General features: G+C 40.3%; 1 protein-coding gene across 1 annotated transcript; it reads right to left on the bottom strand.

Annotated features, from left to right (window-relative positions):
* Positions 1 to 7,090: 7,090 nt before the first annotated feature.
* Positions 7,091 to 7,545, bottom strand: LOC120097475 (elongin-C-like). Its single transcript, XM_063275831.1, has one exon. The coding sequence runs from the start codon at positions 7,526 to 7,528 to the stop codon at positions 7,118 to 7,120; it is 411 nt and encodes a 136-aa protein (XP_063131901.1). The 5' UTR covers positions 7,529 to 7,545; the 3' UTR covers positions 7,091 to 7,117.
* Positions 7,546 to 13,970: the final 6,425 nt, after the last annotated feature.

Raw genomic sequence — 13,970 nt, 5'->3', positions numbered from 1 at the left:
CCTAGTTTTTCTTCTATTAGTTTGAGTGTGTCTGGTTTGATGTGGAGGTCCTTGATCCACTTGGACTTAAGCTTTGTACAGGGTGATAAGCATGGATCGATCTGCATTCTTCTACATGTTGACCTCCAGTTCAACCAGCACCATTTGCTGAAAATGCTATCTTTTTTCCATTGGATGGTTTTGGCTCCTTTGTCAAAAATCAAGTGACCATAGGTGTGTGGGTTCATTTCTGGGTCTTCAATTCTATTCCATTGGTCTATCTGTCTGTCTCTGTACCAATACCATGCAGTTTTTATCACTATTGCTCTGTAATACTGCTTGAGTTCAGGGATAGTGATTCCCCCTGAAGTCCTCTTATTGTTGAGGATAGCTTTAGCTATCCTGGGTTTTTTGTTATTCCAGATGAATTTGCAAATTGTTCTGTCTAACTCTTTGAAGAATTGGATTGGTATTTTGATGGGGATTGCATTGAATCTGTAGATTGCTTTTGGTAAAATGGCCATTTTTACCATATTAATCCTGCCAATCCATGAGCATGGGAGATCTTTCCATCTTCTGAGGTCTTCTTCAATTTCTTTCCTCAGTGTCTTGAAGTTCTTATTGTACAGATCTTTTACTTGCTTGGTTAAAGTCACACCGAGGTACTTTATATTATTTGGGTCTATTATGAAGGGTGTCGTTTCCCTAATTTCTTTCTCGGCTTGTTTCTCTTTTGTATAGAGGAAGGCAACTGATTTATTTGAGTTAATTTTATACCCAGCCACTTTGCTGAAGTTGTTTATCAGCTTTAGTAGTTCTCTGGTGGAACTTTTGGGATCACTTAAATATACTATCATGTCATCTGCAAATAGTGATATTTTGACCTCTTCTTTTCCGATCTGTATCCCTTTGATCTCCTTTTGTTGTCTGATTGCTCTGGCTAGAACTTCAAGAACTATATTGAATAAGTAGGGAGAGAGTGGGCAGCCTTGTCTAGTCCCTGATTGTAGTGGGATTGCTTCAAGTTTCTCTCCATTTAGTTTAATGTTAGCAACTGGTTTGCTGTATATGGCTTTTACTATGTTTAGGTATGGGCCTTGAATTCCTATTCTTACCAGGACTTTTATCATGAAGGGGTGTTGAATTTTGTCAAATGCTTTCTCAGCATCTAATGAAATGATCATGTGGTTCTGTTCTTTCAGTTTGTTTATATAATGGATCACGTTGATGGTTTTCCGTATATTAAACCATCCCTGCATGCCTGGGATGAAGCCTACTTGATCATGGTGGATGATTGTTTTGATGTGCTCTTGAATTCGGTTTGCCAGAATTTTATTGAGTATTTTTGCGTCGATATTCATAAGGGAAATTGGTCTGAAGTTCTCTTTCTTTGTTGTGTCTTTGTGTGGTTTAGGTATAAGAGTAATTGTGGCTTCGTAGAAGGAATTCGGTAGGGCTCCATCTGTTTCAATTTTGTGGAATAGTTTGGATAATATTGGTATGAGGTCTTCTATGAAGGTTTGATAGAATTCTGCACTAAACCCGTCTGGACCTGGGCTCTTTTTGGTTGGGAGAACTTTAATGACTGCTTCTATTTCCTTAGGAGTTATGGGGTTGTTTAACTGGTTTATCTGTTCCTGATTTAACTTCGATACCTGGTATCTGTCTAGGAAATTGTCCATTTCCTGAAGATTTTCAAATTTTGTTGAATATAGGTTTTTATAGTAAGATCTGATGATTTTTTGAATTTCCTCTGAATCTGTAGTTATGTCTCCCTTTTCATTTCTGATTTTGTTAATTTGGACACACTCTCTGTGTCCTCTCGTTAGTCTGGCTAAGGGTTTATCTATCTTGTTGATTTTCTCAAAGAACCAACTTTTGGTTCTGTTGATTCTTTCTATGGTCCTTTTTGTTTCTACTTGGTTGATTTCAGCTCTGAGTTTGATTATTTCCTGCCTTCTACTCCTCCTGGGTGTATTTGCTTCTTTTTGTTCTAGAGCTTTTAGGTGTGCTGTCAAGCTGCTGACATATGCTCTTTCCTGTTTCTTTCTGCAGGCACTCAGCGCTATGAGTTTTCCTCTTAGCACAGCTTTCATTGTGTCCCATGAGTTTGAGTATGTTGTATCTTCATTTTCATTAAATTCTAAAAAGTTTTTAATTTCTTTCTTTATTTCTTCCTTGACCAGGTTATCATTGAGTAGAGCATTGTTCAATTTCCACGTATATGTGGGCATTCTTCCCTTATTGTTATTGAAGACCAGTTTTAGGCCGTGGTGGTCCGATAGCACGCATGGGATTATTTCTATCTTTCTGTACCTGTTGAGGCCCGTTTTTTGACCAATTACATGGTCAATTTTGGAGAAAGTACCATGAGGAGCTGAGAAGAAGGTATATCCTTTTGCTTTAGGATAGAATGTTCTATAAATATCCGTTAAGTCCATTTGGCTCATGACTTCTCTTAGTCTGTCTACATCACTGTTTAATTTCTGTTTCCATGATCTGTCCATTGATGAGAGTGGGGTGTTGAAATCTCCCACTATTATTGTGTGAGGTGCAATGTGTGTTTTGAGCTTTAGTAAGGTTTCTTTTACGTATGTAGGTGCCCTTGTATTTGGGGCATAGATATTTAGGATTGAGAGTTCATCTTGGTTGATTTTTCCTTTGATGAATATGAAGTGTCCTTCCTTATCTTTTTTGATGACTTTTAGTTGGAAATTGATTTTATTTGATATTAGAATGGCTACTCCAGCTTGCTTCTTCTGACCATTTGCTTGGAAAGTTGTTTTCCAGCCTTTCACTCTGAGGTAGTGTCTGTCTTTGTCTCTGAGGTGTGTTTCCTGTAGGCAGCAGAATGCAGGGTCCTCGTTGCGTATCCAGTTTGTTAATCTATGTCTTTTTATTGGGGAGTTGAGGCCATTGATATTGAGAGATATTAAGGAATAGTGATTATTGCTTCCCGTTATATTTATATTTGGATGTGAGGTTATGTTTGTGTGCTTTCATTCTCTTTGTTTTGTTGCCAAGACGATTAGTTTCTTGCTTCTTCTAGGGTATAGCTTGCCTCCTTATGTTGGGCTTTCCCATTTATTATCCTTTGTAGTGCTGGATTTGTAGAAAGATATTGTGTAAATTTGGTTTTGTCATGGAATATCATGTTTTCTCCATCAATGTTAATTGAGAGTTTTGCTGGATACAGTAATCTGGGCTGGCATTTGTGTTCTCTTAGGGTCTGTATAACATCAGTCCAGGATCTTCTGGCCTTCATAGTTTCTGGCGAGAAGTCTGGTGTGATTCTGATAGGTCTCCCTTTATATGTTACTTGACCTTTTTCCCTTACTGCTTTTAATATTCTTTCTTTATTTTGTGCGTTTGGTGTTTTGACAATTATGTGACGGGAGGTGTTTCTTTTCTGGTCCAATCTATTTGGAGTTCTGTAGGCTTCTTGTGTGTCTATGGGTATCTCTTTTTTTAGGTTAGGGAAGTTTTCTTCTATGATTTTGTTGAAGATATTTACTGGTCCTTTGAGCTGGGAGTCTTCACTCTCTTCTATACCTATTATCCTTAGGTTTGATCTTCTCATTGAGTCCTGGATTTCCTGTATGTTTTGGACCAGTAGCTTTTTCCGCTTTACATTATCTTTGACAGTTGAGTCAATGATTTCTATGGAATCTTCTGCTCCTGAGATTCTCTCTTCCATCTCTTGTATTCTGTTGGTGAAGCTTGTATCTACAGCTCCTTGTCTCTTCTTTTGGTTTTCTATATCCAGGGTTGTTTCCATGTGTTCTTTCTTGATTGCTTCTATTTCCATTTTTAATTCCTTCAACTGTTTGATTGTGTTTTCCTGGAATTCTTTCAGGGATTTTTGCGATTCCTCTCTGTAGGCTTTTACTTGTTTATTAATGTTTTCCTGTGCTTCCCTAAGTGTGTTCAGGTCTTTCTTGAAGTCCTCCAGCATCATGATCAAATATGATTTTGAAACTAGATCTTGCTTTTCTGGTGTGTTTGGATATTCCATGTTTGTTTTGGTGGGAGAATTGGGCTCCGATGATGGCATGTAGTCTTGGTTTCTGTTGCTTGGGTTCCTGCGCTTGCCTCTCGCCATCAGATTATCTCTAGTGTTACTTTGTTCTGCTATTTCTGACAGTGCCTAGACTGTCCTATAAGCCTGTGTGTCAGGAGTGCTGTAGACCTGTTTTCCTCTCTTTCAGTCAGTTATGGGGACAGAGTGTTCTGCTTTCGGGCGTGTAGTTTTTCCTCTCTACAGGTCTTCAGCTGTTCCTGTGAGCCTGTGTCTTGAGTTCACCAGGCAGCTTTCTTGCAGCAGAAAATTTGGTCTTACCTGTGGTCCCGAGGCTCAGGTTTGCTCGTGGGGTGCTGTCCAGGGGCTCTCTGCAGCGGCAGCAACCAGGAAGACCTGTGCCGCCCCTTCCGGGAGCTTCAGTGCACCAGGGTTACAGATGGTCTTTGGCTTTTTCCTCTGGCGTCCGAGATGTGTGTGCAGGGAGCAGTCTCTTCTGGTTTCCCAGGCTTGTCTGCCTCTCTGAAGTTTTAGTTCTCCCTCCCACGGGATTTGGGTGCAGAGAACTGTTTATCCGGTCTGTTTCCTTCAGGGTCCGGCGGTGTCTCTGGCAGGGGTCCTGCCACTCCTGGGCCCTCCCCCACGGGAGCCCAGAGGCCTTATACAGTTTCCTCTTGGGCCAGGGATGTGGGCAGGGGTGAGCAGTGTTGGTGGTCTCTTCCGCTCTGCAGCCTCAGGAGTGCCCACCTGACCAGGCGGTTGGGTCTCTCTCTCACCGGGTCTGGGAGCAGAGAGCTGCTGCGGGCCGGGATCCGCGGGTGTGGGACTTCCGGTAAACACAGAACGTGCCCTGTTCTAGAGAAATTCTGCTTCCGTGTGTCCCAAGCTCACCAGGCAGCTTTCTTGCAGCAGAAAATTTGGTCTTACCTGTGGTCCCGAAGCTCAAGTTCGCTCGTGGGGTGCTGCCCAGGGGCTCTCTGCAGCGGCAGCAACCAGGAAGACCTGTGCCGCCCCTTCCTGGAGCTACAGTGCACCAGGGTTCCAGATGGTCTTTGGCTTTTTCCTCTGGCGTCCGAGATGTGTGTGCAGGGAGCAGTCTCTTCTGGTTTCCCAGGCCTGTCTGCCTCTCTGAAGGTTTAGCTCTCCCTCCCACGGGATTTGGGTGCAGAGAACTGTTTATCCGGTCTGTTTCCTTCAGGGTCCGGCGGTGTCTCTGGCAGGGGTCCTGCCGCTCCTGGGCCCTCCCCCACGGGAGCCCAGAGGCCTTATACAGTTTCCTCTTGGGCCAGGGATGTGGGCAGGGGTGAGCAGTGTTGGTGGTCTCTTCCGCTCTGCAGCCTCAGGAGTGGGTTGGGAGACCTTTAATGACTGCTTCTATTTCCTTAGGAGTTATGGGGTTGTTTAACTGGTTTATCTGTTCCTGATTTAACTTCGGTACCTGGTATCTGTCTAGGAAATTGTCCATTTCCTGCCGATTTTCAAGTTTTGTTGAATATAGGCTTTTATAATAAGATCTGATGATTTTTTTAATTTCCTCTGAATCTGTAGTTGTGTCTCCCTTTTCATTTCTGATTTTGTTAATTTGGACACACTCTCTGTGTCCTCTCGTTAGTCTGGCTAAGGGTTTATCTGTCCCGTTGATTTTCTCAGAGAACCAACTTTTGGTTCTGTTGTTTCTTTCTATGGTCCTCTTTTCTTCTACTTGGTTGATTTCAGCTCTGAGTTTGATTATTTCCTGCCTTCTACTCCTCCTGGGTGTATTTGCTTCTTTTTGTTCTAGAGCTTTTAGGTGTGCTGTCAAGCTGCTGATATAGGCTCTCTCCTGTTTCTTTCTGCAGGCACTAAGAACTATGAGTTTTCCTCTTAGCACAGCTTTAATTGTGTCCCATACGTGTGGGTATGTCGTACCTTCATTTTCATTAAATTCTAAGAAGTCTTTAATTTCTTTCTTTATTTCTTCCTTGCCCAGGTTATCGTTTAGTATATTGGACCATCCTTTCATCCTTGGGCTGAAGCCTAACTGATCATGATGGGTGATTATTTTGATGTGTTCTTGCATTCACTTTGCAAGATTTTTATTGAGTATTTTTACATCAATAATCATAAGGGTAAATGGTCTCAAGTTCTCTTTCTTTGTTGGATTTTTGTGTGGTTTAGTTATAAGAGTAACTGTCGTTTCAAAGAAGGAATTTGGTAGTGCTCTGCCTATTTCTGTTTTGGGAACTAATCTGGACAGTATTGATATGAGGTCTTCTATGAAGGCCTGATAGAATTCTGCAGTAAATTCATGGAGTCCTGGGTTCTCTTTGATTGGGAGACTCTTAATAACTGCTTCTACTTCTTTAGGAATTATGGTGTTGTTTAGATGTTTATCTGTTTCTGATTTAACTTTAGTACCTTGTATTTGTCTAGAAAATTGTCTATTTCCTCCAGATTTTCCAGTTTTGTTGAATATATGCTTTTGTAGTAGGATTTGTTGATATTTTTAATTTCCTCAGATTTTTTTTGTTATGTCTCCCTTTTCCCTTCTGGTTTTGTTAATTTGGATACACTCTGGGTATTCTTGCTAAGGGTTTTTCTATCTTGTTGATTTTGTCGAAGAACCAGCTCCTGCTTTTGTTGATTCTTTGTGTACTCTTTTTTTTTAAAACTTGGATGATTTTAGCTCTTAGTTTTATTATTTCTTCCCTTCTATTCCTCTTGTGTGTATTTACTTCTTTTGGCTCTAGACTTTTTAGATGTGCTGTCAAGCTGCTGAGTATGCTCTCTCCTGTTTCTTTTGGCGGCACTCAGAGCTATGAGTTTTCCTTTTAGTACTGCTCTCACTGTGTCCTAAATGTTTGGGTGTGTTGTATCTTCATTTTCATTAAATTCTAAGAAATCTTTTTTTTTTTAAACTGGCATTATTTATTTATTTTTTGGCTTGTGAAACTTCCTTAATTTGTTGATGTAGCAAACAAATTTCAACTCTGCTATGCAAATGACAGAAGAAATCTGCTCAGCAATTAACTTTAGCGTTCAATTTCATAAAGGCAACATGCTATATGTGAAAAAATTACTAACTGAACTACAGGTATTAAATACTGAAAAAAATTAACAGTTTATTATAATTTATCTTATTTAACAATCTAAGAAGTTCACGGCCATCAGCAGTTCCAGTGCAATTTCAGGTGCAGTTGGGAATTCAGGAATTTCAGTGGAGCTGTTAGTATAGCGGACCTTGTAGGTAAAATTCATGCACACTTTCGATAGCACATGTGAAGGGATCTCTCTAAAGTTGACCTCATTGGTTTCATTCTCCGCAAACTGACCTGGACCACTCAACATGGCCTTTATTGTTCCTGATGTTAATGCATGTTCTCTTTTTACAATAAATTCATGACCATCAGAAGATATTAATTTCACATACATGGCATCAGGGCCTTCACAGCCACCATAGGTTTTCTCCTCTCCATCCATTATGTTCTTATAAAATTCTACTTGATCCCAGAGGAACTTACTAGTTTCCTGGCGAGGCCGAGAAGCAGTCATCTAGTAACTTGCATCCGAAGGAAGTGCTAAGAAATCTTTAATTTATATCATTAATTCTTCCTTGACCAAGTTTTCATTGAGTAGTGTGTTGTTAAACTTCAATGTATCTGAGGGCATTCTGCCATTATTGTTTTTATTGAAGACCAGCCTTTGTCCATGGTGATCTGATAGGACAAATAGAATTATTTCTATCTTCCTGTATCTATTGATGCCTATTTTTTTGACAAATTATATGGTCAATTTTCGAGGAGGTACTATGAGGTACTGAGAAGAATGTAAATCCTTTTGTTTTATTATTTAATGTTCTATAAATATTTGTTAAATCCATTTAGTATATAACTTCTGTTAGTTTCTCTATGTCGCTGTTTAATTTCTGTTTCTCTTATCTGTCCATTGATGAGAATGTGGTATTGAAAGTGGACAGATGTGTCTGTCTGTCCTGTGGTCTCAGGATGTTCCATACTTCTTGGTGTTTAGATCTCTTTTCCATGGGATTTGAGATCAGGGAGCAGTGTGATGGGCTAGGCCCTCATTCGTATTTCATATTTTTTTGCTTGAAGGGGAATTGATGGCACACCAGCATATTTTCCGAAGTCCACATGCTTCTTAATCATTTTGTTATTTTAAGGTGTTTATTAGTTGTTAAGGTAGAGCTTCATATAAATAATCCAAGAATGAATTATAGTTTGAAAATATTCTTATGCTTATTGAATATTTTCTTCAAACTCTGATTTGTCCAACTATAGTTTTTCATTCTGTCAGTCCATTTATTCCTCACATGTAATTAAATGTCTATTGTGTATAATACACATTTTAATATATCTCAAGGTCAGGTTGGGGATTTGGCTCAGTGGTAGAGCCCTTGCCTAGCAAGCACAAGGTCCTGGGTTCGGTCCCCAGCTCCGAAAAAAAAATATAACTCAAGGTCTTCTCATTCTTAAACCTTTATGTTTCTTTGCCCAGTCAAGCTTCCTTATATCATATAAATGTAAATATAGCATGAAATGACCCTTGCTTTTTGGAACTCTCATTTCATTTTGCTGAAACCTTTTTGAATCTCATATATAGGAGATTGGATGCCATAGTTTATCTCCTTCTACTTATATTTACCAAATTTAGTGTAAGTCCAGGGATACATTGACCATTTTAAAACAAAATGCAAGGTCCTGCTTTGCTACATTTTTGCTCCCGGGTTAACATGGATACTTTATTTATTACCTAAGCAATATGTTGTGATCCTAATGGTAGCAAATATAGAAAGCTTAATCATGGGCATAAAAAATGAAATTTGGATTGAAAAAGTCAAAGTATTGGTGACTGGGGATTTCAATTTTCATTTGTTTATAAAATTTACAGTGAAACAATTGGTCTGCAGATCTGCATCTGTAGGTCATGCCTATGATGTATCAATCATCTAGCTTAAGAAGCACAACATGTCAGTCACCCACAAGTCATAGAGCTTATCAAAAATCTGTCCCCAACACCTACATCATCCAAAGTAAAAGCCCACAGCCTGGCTACCATCCATAAGAATTGCCCATGTCCTGTCAGTCATTCACTGGAAATCCCCTCACCCTGTCAATCACCTACCAGCAACTCACAAAACCTGTCAGTCATCCAGAAGAAATTATCACAGTCTGTCAATCAGACATAACAAATGGCCATAGTCTGTTAATCACCCACAGGACATGGCGACTAACTTATATACAAACCTCTCAGAGCCGGTCAGTCATACATTAGAAACTCCCATAGCCAGTCATTCAATGGAGAGACCCACAGCCTGTCAGTCTTTCACAACATATCTCAAAGCCTGTGGATTATTCATAGGTAGTGTCAACAGCCTATCACTCAGCCCCAGGAAACATATACCAACTTTGTCACTTGTCCAAAGGACAAGCCCACACTCTATCTGTCATTCATAGGAAATACCTACACCCTGTCCATCATTGATAAGAAATAGCCAAAGCCTGTCAACCATACATAGTATGTATCTACCATTGTTCAGTATGCATAACAAATATGCACAGACTTTCAGTCAGTCCTCCATGGTAAATGACTGCTACATGAAATCATCCATAGAAAGTACCCACAACCTGTAAGGCATTCATAGGAAAAACCAACAACCTGTCAATCATGTGTAGGAAAGAGTTGCCTGTTTGTCAGCTACATGGCACACCCCCAACTTGGTAGTCATCTGGGGGAAAAATCTACATCCTATCAATAACCCATAGGAATTGCCCATAGCCTTAGAACCATTTATAAGAAATTTCAATATCCTTTCAAACAGCCACAGTAAAGTCAACAGCCTCTCAGTCATCTATTAGAAACACGCACAGTCTGTCAGTCATCCACAGATCACATACATTGCGTGAGAGTCATCCATAGGAAAAGCTAAGTGCCTGTCATGCATACAAAGGAAATGAACACAACCAGTAAATCATGCATAGGAATCTTCAACAGTGTGTCAGTTATCAAGAGAAAATTCACACAGTCTTTCAATTATCCAACAGTATTCAATTAAGATTAAACAGAAAAATTTCCAAAATCCACAACCCTCACACACTGATATCATAAATAGGGACATGATAAACCTGGAGACAGCACACAATAAATCATGCCGAGAGCAAAGATCCATCTCTGCCTCAGGCTCCTCCTCCTACATCATTCAGACCTCAGGTTTGCCATGCAGAGCCGATCCTGTTACCATGCCTGCTTGAAATCAAATGGGGAGATGTTTGTGATGAGGAACTTCATCAATTTATTCTAATAGCTTTATAAAAATCATGTAGTGAAGGAAGCGCAGGATTTTGTTTCTGTTGACAGCACATTTTCAGAAGGGATTAGTCCACGGTTTTTCTGCATACGGTAGCTAATTCTTCAGAGCTCCTGATAAAGCAGAAGAGTGTGTAATGTGAAAACAAGGCCCTGCCTTGTGTGTCCATTCAAGAGTCCAACCTCACCTTATTTCAATTATATTGACAATAGCAACAAGAAACGTCAGTAAAATGAAAGGAAATGCCTCATTGTGAATATGATCACATTTTACCATTGAAAGAAACACAGGAAACCCCGTGGGAGAGAGACCTCACCGCCAGATCAGGTGGGCACTCCTGAGGCTGCAGAGCGGAGGATCCCACCAACACTGCCCACCCCTGCCCACATCCCTGGCCCAAGAGGCAACTGTATAAGGCCTCTGGGTTCCCGTAGGGGAGGGCCCGGGAGCGGCAGGACCCCTGCGCCTGAGACACTGCTGGAACCTGAAGGAAACAGAAGGGATAAACAGTTCTCTGCACCCAAATCCCGTGGGAGGGAGAGCTGAACCTTCAGAGAGGCGGACACGCCTGGTAAACCAGAAGAGACTGCACTCTGTGCACATCCAGGCGCCAGAGGAAAACACCAAACGTCATCTGAAACCCTGGTGCACGGAGACTCCCGGAAGGAGCGGCACAGATTTTCCCGGTTGCTGCCACAGCGGAGAGGACTTAGGCAGTACCCCACGAGCAAACTTGAGGCTTGGAACCACAGGTAGGACCAATTTTTCCCCTGCAAGAAACCTGCCTGGTGAACTCAAGACACAGGCCCACAGGAACAGCTGAAGACCTGTAGAGAGGAAAAACTACACGCCCGAAAGCAGAACACTCTGTCCCCATAACTGGCTGAAAGAAAACAGGAAAACAGGTCTACAGCACTCCTGACACACAGGTTATAGGACAGTCTAGCCACTGTCAGAAATAGCAGAACAAAGTAACACTAGAGATAATCTGATGGCGAGAGGCAAGCACAGGAACCCAAGCAACAGAAACCAAGACTACATGGCATCATCGGAGCCAAATTCTCCCACCAAAGCAAACACGGAATATCCAAACACACCAGAAAAGCAAGACCTAGTTTTAAAATCATATTTGATCATGATGCTGGAGGACTTCAAGAAAGACAGAAAGAACTCCCTTAGAGAACAAGTAGAAGCCCACAGAGCGGAATTGCAAAAATCCCTGAAAGAATTCCAGGAAAACACAATCAAACAGTTGAAGGAATTAAAAATGGAAATAGAAGCAATCAAGAAAGAACACATGGAAACAACCCTGGACATAGAAAATCAAAAGAAAAGACAAGGAGCTGTAGATACAAGCTTCACCAACAGAATTCAAGAGATGGAAGAGAGAATCTCGGGAGCAGAAGATTCCATAGAAATCATTGACTCAACTGTCAAAGATAATGTAAAGCGGAAAAAGCTACTGGTCCAAAACATACAGGAAATCCAGGACTCAATGAGAAGATCAAACCTAAGGATAATAGGTATAGAAGAGAGTGAAGACTCCCAGCTCAAAGGACCAGTAAATATCTTCAACAAAATCATAGAAGAAAACTTCCCTAACCTAAAAAAAGAGATACCCATAGGCATACAAGAAGCCTACAGAACTCCAAATAGATAGGACCAGAAAAGAAACACCTCCCGTCACATAATTGTCAAAACACCAAACGCACAAAATAAAGAAAGAATATTAAAAGCAGTAAGGGAAAAAGGTCAAGTAACATATAAAGGCAGACCTATCAGAATCACACCAGATTTTTCGCCAGAAACTATGAAGGCCAGAAGATCCTGGACAGATGTCATACAGACCCTAAGAGAACACAAATGCCAGCCCAGGTTACTGTATCCTGCAAAACTCTCAATTAACATAGATGGAGAAACCAAGATATTCCATGACAAAACCAAATTTACACAATATCTTTCTACAAATCCAGCACTACAAAGGATAATAAAGGGTAAAGCCCAACATAAGGAGGCAAGCTATACCCTAGAAGCAAGAAACTAATCATCTTGGCAACAAAACAAAGAGAATGAAAGCACACAATCATAACCTCACTTCCAAATATGAATATAACGGGAAGCAATAATCACTATTCCTTAATATCTCTCAATATCAATGGCCTCAACTCCCCAATAAAAAGACATAGATTAACAAACTGGATACGCAACGAGGACCCTGCATTCTGCTGCCTACAGGAAACACACCTCAGAGACCAAGAGAGACATTACCTCAGAGTGAAAGGCTGGAAAACAATTTTCCAAGCAAATGGTCAGAAGAAGCAAGCTGGAGTAGCCATTCTAATATCAAATAAAATCAATTTTCAACTAAAAGTCATCAAAAAAGATAAGGAAGGACACTTCATATTCATCAAAGGAAAAATCCACCAAGATGAACTCTCAATCCTAAATATCTATGCCCCAAATACAAGGGCACCTACATACGTAGAAGAAACCTTACTAAAGCTCAAAACACACATTGCACCTCACACAATAATAGTGGGAGATTTCAACACCCCACTCTCATCAATGGACAGATCATGGAAACAGAAATTAAACAGTGATGTAGACAGACTAAGAGAAGTCATGAGCCAAATGGACTTAACGGATATTTATAGAACATTCTATCCTAAAGCAAAAGGATATACCTTCTTCTCAGCTCCTCATGGTACTTTCTCCAAAATTGACCATGTAATTGGTCAAAAAACGGGCCTCAACAGGTACAGAAAGATAGAAATAATCCCATGCGTGCTATCGGACCACCAGGGCCTAAAACTGGTCTTCAATAACAATAAGGGAAGAATGCACACATATACGTGGAAATTGAACAATGCTCTACTCAATGATAACCTGGTCAAGGAAGAAATAAAGAAAGAAATTAAAAACTTTTTAGAATTTAATGAAAATGAAGGTACAACATACCCAAACTTATGGGACACAATGAAAGCTGTGCTAAGAGGAAAACTCATAGCGCTGAGTGCCTGCAGAAAGAAACAGGAAAGAGCATATGTCAGCAGCTTGACAGCACACCTAAAAGCTCTAGAACAAAAAGAAGCAAATACACCCAGGAGGAGTAGAAGGCAGGAAATAATCAAACTCAGAGCTGAAATCAACCAAGTAGAAACAAAAAGGACCATAGAAAGAATCAACAGAACCAAAAGTTGGTTCTTTGAGAAAATCAACAAGATAGATAAACCCTTAGCCAGACTAACGAGAGGACACAGAGAGTGCGTCCAAATTAACAAAATCAGAAATGAAAAGGGAGACATAACTACAGATTCAGAGGAAATTCAAAAAATCATCAGATCTTACTATAAAAACCTATATTCAACAAAACTTGAAAATCTTCAGGAAATGGACAATTTCCTAGACAGATACCAGGTACCGAAGTTAAATCAGGAACAGATAAACCAGTTAAACAACCCCATAACTCCTAAGGAAATAGAAGCAGTCATTAAAGGTCTCCCAACCAAAAAGAGCCCAGGTCCAGACGGGTTTAGTGCAGAATTCTATCAAACCTTCATAGAAGACCTTATACCAATATTATCCAAATTATTCCACAAAATTGAAACAGATGGAGCCCTACCGAATTCCTTCTATGAAGCCACAATTACTCTTATACCTAAACCACAC

The sequence above is a fragment of the Rattus norvegicus genome, chromosome 16 (genome assembly GCF_036323735.1).
Source record: "Rattus norvegicus strain BN/NHsdMcwi chromosome 16, GRCr8, whole genome shotgun sequence".
Taxonomy (NCBI): domain Eukaryota; kingdom Metazoa; phylum Chordata; class Mammalia; order Rodentia; family Muridae; genus Rattus; species Rattus norvegicus.
Note: the sequence above shows the minus strand (reverse complement) of the source record. Positions and strands in the feature narration are given on the sequence as shown.